This window comes from Corythoichthys intestinalis, chromosome 3 (genome assembly GCF_030265065.1).
Source record: "Corythoichthys intestinalis isolate RoL2023-P3 chromosome 3, ASM3026506v1, whole genome shotgun sequence".
Taxonomy (NCBI): Eukaryota; Metazoa; Chordata; class Actinopteri; order Syngnathiformes; family Syngnathidae; genus Corythoichthys; species Corythoichthys intestinalis.
In genome coordinates, this window is record NC_080397.1 from 12,246,182 (window position 1) to 12,258,581 (window position 12,400).

At 41.5% G+C, this 12,400-nt stretch overlaps 1 protein-coding gene across 21 annotated transcripts in view; it reads left to right on the plus strand.

The window, feature by feature from the left end:
• trpm3 (transient receptor potential cation channel, subfamily M, member 3) overlaps positions 1 to 12,400 on the plus strand; it is a 286,085-nt gene that overhangs the window by 225,457 nt on the left and 48,228 nt on the right. For 14 of the 21 annotated variants that reach the window (XM_057832851.1, XM_057832860.1, XM_057832857.1 and 11 more), the window contains 3 exons: positions 253 to 282; positions 8,739 to 9,031; positions 11,118 to 11,346. In XM_057832851.1, coding sequence (XP_057688834.1) covers positions 253 to 282; positions 8,739 to 9,031; positions 11,118 to 11,346 — 552 coding nt within the window. The remainder of the gene's footprint in view (positions 1 to 252; positions 283 to 8,738; positions 9,032 to 11,117; positions 11,347 to 12,400) is intronic. The other 7 variants (XM_057832852.1, XM_057832866.1, XM_057832858.1 and 4 more) reach the window with 1 other exon arrangement.

Here is a 12,400-nt window from a genome sequence, read left to right on the forward strand (position 1 = left end):
AGGAAAGCTAGCCTATTTTTACCAACTGGGATGATAGCTCATGAATGCATAATGCAAACATGGCCTTGTTTTTTATTACACATACACAGTGGTGTACTAAATCCACCCATGCACTCTACTTTAATATAAGCGTGGAGGTTGCAGCTTTACACTTACAGTAGTATAGTGTTTTTTCAGCAGCAACACATTGCTCCATGAAATACATCCCAAAAGGTGTTGTTCAGTCTGCTCATGTTCTTGTTGCTTTTTTAGCCCAAAGCCTTGAAACTGCTGGGGATGGAGGTGAGTGTTCCCATCATGGTCATTCCTTCACTGCTCGTCCTCCAAAATGTTCTTCCAAATTATGTGCTAGTCTGTGCTGGTTATGTGCTTTTGTCTCTTAGTCAATCCGTGTGTTTCTTTTTCTTTTTTTTTTCCAAAAGTCATTTCTATTTCATGGCTCTGAGCAGTGTAAATATGTGAGTCCCAAATATTATACATGTCTCCAGAGCATCTTCTCACAAGAGATTTAGTAGGATTTCATACAAAAAGTAATGTACTGGAATCAGATAAAAATTAGAAGAAGAGAAGCACTCAGAAAGAGAGACTTCCCCCTAAGCAGCCAAATTCAAAGGATCGCCATATATGTTAAAGTGGGCCCTCTTTTTACTGTATGTATGAAACAAGTAATCGCAAACTTCCATTTCTTACCTCTGTGACCTTTTACCTCCTTGCCCCAAAATTGAATTACCTCTTCCGTTTCATATTACAAATATATTTGCTAGTTTTATCATAATCCCTTAATTCATTCTTTAAAAATGGGTAAATTCCACTCCTGACCTATTTGACCTTTGACCTCATTACCCTAAAATTTATATAATCACTTTCATTTCCTATTTTAAACATATGCTCTATGTTTGAAAATAATCCAATCATTCTTTCTTCAGTTATCGTGTATTTCCTCTACTGATCTCTGTGACCTTTGACCTCATTACCATAAAATGTAATCACCTCTTTTGTTTCAAATTGCAAATAAATCCTCAAATATGGAAAAACAAACGTGATGCAAGTTTGATGATAGTCCCCTTTTTTGTTCTTGAGTTATGAAAAAGTCACCCCTGTGACCGTTGACCTTATCACCCCAAAATGTTATCAGTTGTTTCGTATTAAGAACATTTCCTGCAAGTTTTGTATTAATCCCTTTATTGATTTTTGGGTTATTTTAAAAACAATCATACAGTGGTATGAAAACGAATCTAAATGTTTTGGAATTTCTGGAATTTCTCACATTTCTGTATAAAATCTGATCTTTGTCAAAATCGCACATATGAAAAAACAGTGTCTGCTTTAACTAAAACCACCCAAACATTTATGGGTTTTCATATTTTAATGAGGAGAAAATGCAAACGATGACAGAAGGGTGAAAATAAGTTAGTGAACCCTTTGCCTAAGGAGACTTAAAGAGCAATTGAAATAAATTTTTTACCAAACAATTTAAGTCAGGTGTGTGCCCAATCACTGATGAATGGTTTAAAGCTGCCCTGCCCACTATAAAACACACACCTGGTAAGAATTGTCTTGATGAGAAGCATTGTCTGATGTGCATTATGGCTCGGTCAAAAGAGATGTCTGAAGACCTGCAATCAAGAATTGTTGATTTGTATAAAGCTGGGAAAAGGATACAAAATCATATCTAAAAGTCTGAATGTTCATCAATCGACAGTCAGAGAAGTAGTGACGGGATCTCTCGTTCACTTGAGTAAACGAATCCATTCCGGTTCGTTCAGTAAAAAGATTCGTTCAAACGAATCGTTCAACGAATCGTTCGCCCCCCTCATCTCCCTCCCCGCCCAAATGAATCGTTCGGTTAGTGAACGTGAAGTGACGTTGCCGAACGAATCACCAAAGACCGCTTCGCAGCAGGGGCGGACTGGTAATCTGTGGGTTCTGGAGGATCACAGAACGGCCGGTGCCGTGGACGGCCGGCGGCCGCCATTCATTATACATCACTGTTTTTATCCCCTCTATCCTCTGATTATCTACAGTTCACATCCAATCCGACAGGTGGCAGCAATGCGCCTGGCTGTTGACTGCCAATCTGATAGACTAGGAACGAAGAAAGCACAGAGTAGCCTTCATTGGTTCCTTGCTTGTGGAAGCAAAATAGCGACGAGCGTTAATGCACAATATGGATGGTGGTGGCAAAAAAACAGAAAAGAGCAGGATGGCGCGGAGAAGGTTAGGGAGAAAAAAATTAAACTGGAGAGTGAAGCATTAAAATGTCATAAGTCGACAAATATTTTCGCAAGCAGCAGTCTGGCTGCAACGGCCACGTCGGATAACAACAGCCCAGCTCCCGGCAATGGTGAGAGGGAGCGGCAGCCGCTCTGACGTGCAGCCGGTGCAGGGAGAGAGAAAAGAAGAGGGAAGTAAGCTGGAGGAAGTTCCCCAGACAAGCGCAGGGCAAGTAAATTGGGATGAAGAGGGTTACTTGCTCGGTATACTGGCAATTGTTATCCACCAGGTAGCAACATTTTAAATGAAATAAATGACAATTAAAGGGTTAGTGCCAGCTAATCGATGTACCCGTTTGCAATCGTGTCAAGTTACAGTATGCTCGTCCTACTATCCCACTCTTAAGAAAAAATATTTTAGCCGTAAAACAATGTATGCACACGCAGCATAGCAATATTAATTCAGAAGAAATATAACAAAATATTAATAAAATGAATAGTTTTACTTTAAAGTTTAGGTAGTTAAACTGATATGATATACAATATATTTTTAATCATTTATATATCGTTTTGTTGTCTGGTTAATACTTTCCAATGAAGGTTATGTATACAGGATTTGTCTTGAAATGTTTATTGTATTTTCATTGAAATTGATTATTTGTATGGCAGGGGTCTCCAAACCGGTCCTCAATGGCCGCTGTGGGGCCTGGGTTTTGTTTCAACCGATCGAGTACCGACAGTTTAACCAATGACGTTTCTGCTAAAACAAGCAGCACCTGACTGCAATCAACTGATTCCACTTGTAAGACACCAGATCGGTGCAGAGGTGTTGTCTTGTTTTGTTAGAATGAAATAGGATGAAATCCTGTGCCCGCCGCAGCCCTATGTGGAATAGTTTGGAGACCACTGAATTATGGCATAAACAATGAAGTCATTTTATAGACAGAGATATATAGAGATATATTATAATCAATTGGATACCTAAAACTTGCTTTGAAAAATAAATTCTTTAATTTGTTTATTCAGGTTGATCATAGAGCTAGTACAGAAAATGAATCCAACTCCAGTTCAGACTTGCAGTACTTTGAGCGCCCCAAGTCAGACAGTCACAGTCTAGACACATTTTCTTAATTTTTCTCTGAAAGTGCACGAAATTGATGCATTTTACAATAAAATGTAAAAAAAAAAAAAAAAAAATTCTCCCCGGGGGGACATGCTCCCGGACCCCCCTAGGGGTTCTGTGTTTCCTTTCGTAAAGCGATTCTTGTGGGCTGGGCTGAGTCAAAGTCCAGGGCTGCTTTTTAGTCCCAGTCCGCCCCTGCTTCGCAGTATAACTGAACGGGAAGTGACATTGCTTGGTCCCTCCCTCTCTTGCACATTGACCACTCGTCGTAGTTTCAGAAATGAGTGACAGGCGATATCATTCTGCTTTCACAGACAGCCTCGTCTCCCTCCCGCTGCTCCAAAAGCGAGGGAGAACTTCCGCGTCGTCTGTCCTAGTTCTATGGGCTCAAAGTCATGGCTCGTGCTTGCATTTCGATTTAGGACACGGTTAAACATTTTCCTTTTGAGGGGGAAGTTGGGGTTTGGGGTCGGGGGCGCACGGACTTTCTTTAGCATGATCTTGCTCACATATACAATGCTGCTGCTTCTACCAGCCAACGCGGCATGCTTGCTGTCACGAAAATAAAAATAAATCGAAAGTTTAATTCCTAAATATGGAACGACCAACACATCATATTTACCTCTCGCTCTGTTGTGTTTTTGTTTTTTATTATTAAGATGATCGTATTGAATTTTTGCACTGGTATTAATAAATAAAATAATCCGGTCAGCTCCCCTGTCGTCCCCGCATCTCAGATCGTCAAATGCTGACGAGAAATAATTGTTTGCTCTTTATGATGTCGCCTTTCTACTCTCATTAGTCTGTTAAGAAAAATGTAGACAGATTGCGACATCTCCCGTCTCCGCGCGCTTTGTTTTGGGGCGCTTGAGTAGCACATGATGGACGGATTGACATAATTTGTCAAACCAACCGACACCCTCTGACACGGAAAAAAAAAACGGAAAAAATTGACATGTATATACAGTTTCATTGCAAATCAGTATTATGGTGATCATACTAAATATTTTTTTTTCTGTGCACATATGAGATACATATCGCTGCCATGAAGCCTCCATATAGACCCTACTCACGTGACGTCACAGCCACGCCCCCGCGCCATGATGTCCGCATACTCGCCATAGAAATGCATTAGCGCTTCGTAAATTCTTCCTATTATTGCACGTTTTACTGCTCGTCAACATTAATACTCAAAATGGTGAAGTCGTGTGTGGCGGTCGGTTGCAAAAACAGAGAAGATAGACGGAGAGACTTGAATTTTTACCGTATTCCGAGAGACACGAAGAGGAGGCCGCGATTGACTGCTGCAATTCGACGAGACAACTGGGCTCCAAACGACTACCACAGATTATGTAGTAGTCATTTTATATCTGGTAAGATGCATTTAATATATATTTAGAGGGTTTCGGGCTGACAACCACAATTAAGATCATTGCTAGGCTAATCGCCGACAACATACACGTATGTATGTAGTTAGTGCTATCGCTAAACCATATAAACATTAAAAGCCCTAGCTCCATTGACAAATGACATGAAATACATTAGACTTGACAGTGGATGTTAGCAAGAACAAAATATTTTCAATTGAAAATTTCGTAACTCACCTTCCGAGCACACTGCCGAATTTTCGTGTACGAGGACGTGTTTCACCTAACCAGCAACGTAGCATTTATAAGCCTCCAAGCTCTTAAAGTTTTTCAAACTTTCGTGAGAATAGGCTGATTTTGTGTGGGTATCAGATGTCAGGCGAAGCCAGCGGGTCGAAAAACATCGATTTAGGCATCAAATACGGATCTGGCGAATGGATAAACTGAAGCTTTTCCACGTAACGCCTTTTATGCAACGGATCCAATGAGTTTACAGCGTCAGATAACACCGGGGCTTCCATGAATTGCTCTATAACTTGCTCGACTAATAGAAAACAATGAGAATAGGTCTGAAAAAGAGGTTGTGGTGACCCTTTGTTCACATAATTCACCATTCATAATTCAGAAGGTTGCGTGTTCATATCACGTCGGGGTCACCAGTGAAGCGGGTTGCTTGTTAAGAGTCTTTATTGCTCGCTCTGAACTCTCGTACACTCTCTCTCCCTCATGAGCCGGAACGCGCGCGGCTCTTAAGTGTCTGTCTCACGTGACTGACGCAGCCGGTAACGCGCTCGGCCAATCAGACACACAAGTGCGGTGGGTGAATTATGTGAACAAAGGGTCACCACAAGGTACAATATGGCGGCCGGAAACAGCGACACGCCCATTTTGTGACGTAGGTGAGTAGGGTCTATAGTGACAGTTCTCTGCCCGCTTCACTGCCGTCACGCAACCGCAGCTCAGCTTTTGCTTGCCTCGTAGCTACGCGTGTTTTAAATTACTGTAAATTTGATAGTATATCGTCATAGGTACAGTCCCGAGTCTGTTGAGAAAAGTAGAACACTAAACCATGCTCGCTAGATTTGTGTGGTGTTTTTGTCTTTTTGAGCAGCATTTGATAGGCTCCACGTTAACAAATATGTGACAAAGTCATTTCCTTTCATTTTATGACTCGTTCACCGCATAGTCATTACTGGAAAGTCAAGTTAGCAGCAAGCTAGGTCAGGAACCGGAGGACCGAATCACTGAACGGGAAGTGACAAAACTCAGTCTTTCCCCCCTGCCTGCACGCTGGCTGCTTATTGGCCACACGTGGAAATGAGTGACAGAGGCCTTGATTCTGTTTCCGCTCCCTCCCCTGCCCGCGATGAGGCTGGCGTCTGATTGGTCGTGTGCGATGTCAGAAGACGCTGCCGCTTGCTCAACGCCCTCCCACGCAGCGAACAAGCGCCACCAACTTCATAGAACGAATCAGTGCAGATGGTGATTAGTTCGGTCTCGTTCACCCAAACAATTCGTTCAAAAAGAACGAATCGTTCGTGACCGATACAACACTACAGAGAAGCTCTCTACAAATGGAGAGAGTTTGGCACTGCTGCTTCTCTCCCAAGGAGTGGCCATCCACCAAATATGACGCCTAGAGTTCAGCACAGAATAGTCAGAGAGGTTACAAAAAACCTAGAGTGTCTGCTAAAGAGTTAAAGAAATCACTGGCACAGTCCAATATCTATCTGCAGACATCAACTATATGTAAAACTGGCCAAGAATTGTGTTCATGGGAGGACTCCACAGAGAAGGCCACTTCTGTCTAAAAAAAAAAATAAACATTGTTGCTCATTTAATGTTCGGAAAAAAGGCACTTCGACCCTCCACAGAAATTTGGGCAAAATATTTTTTGGACTGAAGAAACCAAAGTTGAATTGTTTGGGAGTACCACACAACGTCATATGTGGAGGCAAAATGGAACAGCTCACCATCATCAACACCTCATCCTCACCGTGAAGCATGGTGGAAGGAGCATCATGATTTGGGGCTGTTTTCCGATCTCAGGGGCTGTAAAACTTACAATCATAAATGAATGAATGAAATGAAATGAATGAAAATGAAGAATTCAAAGGTTTATCAGGATGTTTTGCAGGAAAACCTGAGACCGTCTGTCCGAAAGTTGAAGCTTAAAAACAGGATGGATGCTGCAACAAGACAATGATCCAAAACACAGAAGTAAATCAACTTCAGAATGGTTTCAGAAGAACAAAATACACGTTCTGGAGTGGCCAAGACAATGTCCAGACTTGAACCCCATTGAGATGCTGTTGCATGATGTAAAGACAGTGATTCATGCCAGACATCCCAGGAATCTGATTGAACTACAGACGTTTTGTAGAGAAGAATGGGCCATGATTAGTCCTGAGCGATGTACCAGTTACAAAATATTAAATGTGATGGTTTACTTACTTATTCCCCCCCCCTTCTGTCATTGTTTGCACACTATCCTCATTAAAATATGAAAACCAATAAATGTCTTGGTGGTTTTAGTTAAAGCAGACAGTTTTTTCATCTGTGTGATTTTGACAAAGATCAGATCACATTTGATGGTGATTTTATGCAGAGATGTGAGAAATTCCAAAAGGTACAAATACTTTTTCATACCACTGTACAGATAGATAAATAGATACAGTAGACCTAGAGTTCACGAGCAGGTTAAAAAAAATTGCAGGAAATGGCAAAATTAGACTTTTAGTGTGTTTTTTATTTATTCCAACAGCAAGTGCAGCCCCAAGAAAGCAAGGTAAGAAATATAATTACATTACAAAAATCCGGATTTGAGTTACAAGGGGTGTGCGCACATGGACTCCCGTAAAACGTTGTTGATGTTAAATAAGGTCAATAATTTATTTTGAAGCAAACTGTAGACATATTTACTTTATAGCCACCTCACATGTCAGTAGAGTTTAAAATCTGCCTGCGCATCGATCGCAGGCTCACAAAAATTGCCTTAACCACTTCTACTCTTACTTACTGCTTATATTTCATTATTTATATTTACATTTTGTTAACTAGTTAAATATTGAGTATATTGTTGTCATCAATAAGAATTTTGACAGCCGTACTCAAACCATTACAAGAGTTGAATGAAAGGGTGTTACATTTTTGTATAATTTTCTACGAAATCCTTGTGAGAATACGTTAGTCTGAGCTCACAGTTGCAAAGAACTGACTGAGTAAAGACTAACCTATTGCGTGGTAGTGAAGTTGTTGCAGTTTTCTTTAAATTGTGTCTCCAAAAAAAACATGCATGCCCTTTACCAATTTGTGTGTGCCTTCTTGACAGTATAATTTTTGCCTTTCTTCACATAAACACCAGCTTCTTCTTGAGCATAACATTTCAAATTTGTAGTCATTTCAAGCCGACTGCAGCAACAGATGTGTCTGTGATGACTAAGCCATATTCCTTGGCCTGGTTTTGTTTCAATGAATGTAGAATACATAGAGCGGGTAGACATGAGATGTTTTTTTAAATTGACAATAAATCTTTGGCACTCAAACGACATTATTTGAAATCAATACCTTCGTGATGACCTGCTGCTGTGTTAGACTCTGACTAGCAGCGCCAGTCTCTCAGGGGGAAGGCACGGCCAAGAACTAAGAAGAGAAATAAGATTTGAAATGAGAGAATAGTCCTTAAAAAGCATTACATAACTCACAAGCAGCCATTGACGGTGATAGATGTGCAATCCGTTTGAACTGGGAGCAAATTTTCATTGCCCGCCCCTTCCATTTCAAATAGATAGGACATCTATGGCCGCCAATGGTAATTAATGACCTGAGGTTTTCCCAGGCAACAAAAAAAAAATCTCATATGGATCAACATTATCATGTCATTTTCATTCATATGAAGGTGTTAACATACTGTGTCCAGAATGGTTCAGGGCTGCCATATAATTATAATGAACTTTATCATATACAATCATAGCCTGCAGGAAGAATTTACATTCTTATCTTTTCCTTCCCCTCGTCACATGTTCTGGACCACAGGATGACATGCCAATCCGGAGGGGCCGTCAGAAAACCACACGGAAGCGAGAAGAAGAGGTGGACATTGATTTGGACGACCCCGAAATCAACCACTTCCCATTTCCCTTCCACGAGCTAATGGTATGGGCCGTGCTGATGAAACGGCAGAAGATGGCGCTCTTCTTTTGGCAGCACGGAGAAGAGGCCATGGCCAAAGCTTTGGTGGCGTGCAAACTGTGTAAGGCCATGGCGCACGAGGCGTCTGAGAATGACATGGTGGATGACATCTCACAGGAGCTTAATCACAACTCCAGGTGGGTGCGCGTAAACACTATATTGTGACTTCCTTGCAGGAAAATGACCAGATTCTGGTTTCTCTGGTCCCAAAGGGGTAGAAGTGACACACATAGACATATCTAATGACATGCATCATTATTTAAAGACATGTTTGGTGATGAAATTAATCACCTAGAGCAGGGGTCCCCCACCTTTTTTGCACCACGGACCGGTGTTCTGACAAATTTTGCAACCCATCAAAAATTGCCACGATGCGGTTCTGCGCATGCGCGTAACGTTAAACATAGACGCAAAATGCGCAAATGCAGCGATTCCAAAATAAACACTACAAACTTTCTTGAAAGAAAGGAATATTAACTTACGTTTGATCATGGAAGGACTTGTAGAAAAGTTCTCCTCAGGTACATCCTGCCATGTTAGCTGCACACAACAACTGCACACCGCTCTCACCATTAACGACTTCGCCTTGTCGTTAAACATTAATTAAGAAGCCCGCTTAACAAAGATTCGATGTTGGAAATTGTAGCAAGGTTTTCAAAGCTCTTGTAGTGATGTCAGGATATTCCAGAATGACTTTAATCCAGAACCTCGGTAGAGTTGTTGTCTCAAAGGTACGTTTAATAAGGTCGCCGTCATTTGCGATCTCTACAAGTTGATCTTCCTCTTGCACAGACATGCTCGAATCACTCGGTTTATTCACAAACGGGTCACGGATCTACTCCTTCGCAGTTCGTGGGTCTTCGAGGTTGTAGGCTCGTCAGGTGCCCTTTTCGCCGTAAAAATATCTCCAAAGACGTCTGCTTTCCAGTCATCTTCGCTCGTGTGGGGGATAATTCTTTCCGGGCACAAATGTGCTGCGCCTGCGCCCTAGCAATACGTTATTATCGAGGACAAGCGCACATAGATATATTATATACACAAGCGAGATGTACTGCTAGCAGTCCAATCAATGGATTTCTGTGACAACGTTCTAATCTATCCCGTAGTATTATATCTAGAGTAGACAGGGATATTGGTGTGTTAAGCAGGGGCACAGGGTTAATTCAGCCAGAATGCGGTCGTTATTAAATTATTATTTCTATGCGGCCGGATAGCAAATGTGCGACTGACCGGTATCGGTCCGCGGCCCGGCAGATGGGGACCCCTGACCTAGAGGCATGCATATTGCTTACAGCTTCTTGAAACGTGGTATTGGCCTCTAGTGGTTTGCAAAAAAAGAATCCCTTAATAGAGCACTTAACGCATTGGCTGCTATCGACGGCGTGAGACGTCCAATCTGTTTTGGCGCCTACTCATAATGGATTGTTTTTATAGCGCCGTCAATGGCACTGAATCATGAATGATGAGCCTTCACAGTCATGCCTCCCAGTTTAAATGAATTGAAGGTCTATTGTTGTCAATGGCAGGTAATGCGTTATTAATAAATATTTTCTTATTTATTTTTTAAAATTCTTAAAAACGTTGTATATATAATACTGAAATTATAATTGAGACCTGGCAATTAAATAGTAATATTGTGGTCTTAATTTTTTTTTTAAATGACCAAAAATAGTAACTTGCCCTATAAAGCCTGGTCGGGCTAATATGACACATGTTAGTTCACTGCCAGCAATAAAATGCAGACTCTGGAGTGTAATATGGAAGCTATCTGTGTTTATGTTTTTATTAATGTAAGAAAATATGCATGTCATGTGAGCGCATTTGTAATTATTACAAAAAACACAAATGATCACTGCCAGTCTATCGCTGTCAGCAGCAGCCCATATATTAACAATTTGTTATTGTCGGCAAATTTTTAGCAGTGCAAAATTCCACCACGACATGCTGAGAAATGTTTCTGTTGGTTTGACAACCTCATGGAGCTAAATGAGGTAACATAATAACGATGATGACTCTCTGTGGTTCTGTGCGCCTCAGCTGACTTTTTAAAGTGCTCTCTCAAGGGTGCTTGTGTTTATATGCAAATCTAATTTTGAATATGGACCAGATGGTCAGTGATGCCTGGACCAGTTTCATGTCATCCTTACATGTTGCGGCAAGGCACACTACTCCCTCTGTTCATGTCTCTATGCGTGTGTTTATGGCCTGTATATCATTTCCTAGAGAGTTTGGCCAGCTGGCAGTGGAACTTCTGGACCAGTCCTACAAACAGGACGAGCAGATGGCCATGAAGCTCCTGACATACGAGCTGAAGAATTGGAGTAACGCCACCTGCCTGCAGCTGGCGGTAGCGGCCAAGCATCGGGACTTCATCGCGCACACCTGCAGTCAGATGCTGTTGACAGACATGTGGATGGGACGCCTGCGCATGCGCAAGAATTCGGGACTCAAGGTAATGCAGCGGTTAGCTTTTTTTTTTTTTTAGGAATCGTTTTGTATTTTGGAATGGCATTTTTTAGTCCCATTCACAACAAATTCTGACTTGATAAGGCTTAAAAAATTGATCAGATCACACCTAGAAAATTTCCAAGATTGATGAAACTTAGAAAAACTTTGAGCCGATGAGCCTTCGAAAAAAATTTGACTAAATGACTTCCAAAAATAATAACGATGATGAAAATTTTGACCCAACGACCCTTTCAAAAAATTTTGACTCCCAATATCAATGACAACAGTGTGCCTTAGCACACTAGAGGCTGAATGCTTTTGGTGCATGCCCTCTACTGGCTAAGTCGTAATCTACAGGCAACGCAGGCACCGTGGGTCCATGTGATATACGTGCACGCCTTCTACTGGCTAACTCTTAACTTAATTTCCACAATTAATTAATCAGCCTTGATACAAAATAATTAAAAGATCGGGCTCAGATGATTGCGAGTTACTGGCCCATGCTACATAGCTACCAAGTTTCAAGACAGTTTGATGAATGATGGAGGAGTATGACTTCAAAGACAAGAACAACCCGAGTAGCGACTTGACAGGTCTTCAGCCTGTAAAAATATTAGTTGCTTTCCCATTGTAGGAATTGTCCACAGTCCCTAGAACCTTTTGGGGCATCATTTTGCGTGTTCTCACATATAGGAACTAGGGACCAGGTACTCGAGTTCCAAGAACCATTTTAGTTCCTACTCTGAGGTAGGGACTTTCAGTGGGGCCGTAGGAACTCGATTACGTTGGTGTTTGGTGACTCACTGAAATCAGCAGCTTCATCCTTCCATACTTGCGCGTCTCGAGGAGCTGGCATATTTAGGAAAAAAACTACCCTGTACTAAATCCGTGTGCTCGTCCAGTCTTATCATTAGATGCTGGATTTGCTTGCCGATGGAAAGTATTCCTTCAAACATGCAAGAATTGCCGCTGTGTCCTCAACGCTTTCCATTTCGTTGTTTTCAGTTCAGCTTAGTTTTTGCGGTTTTATTTTGTCAGAGGCGGGTGTGGCGAGTAAA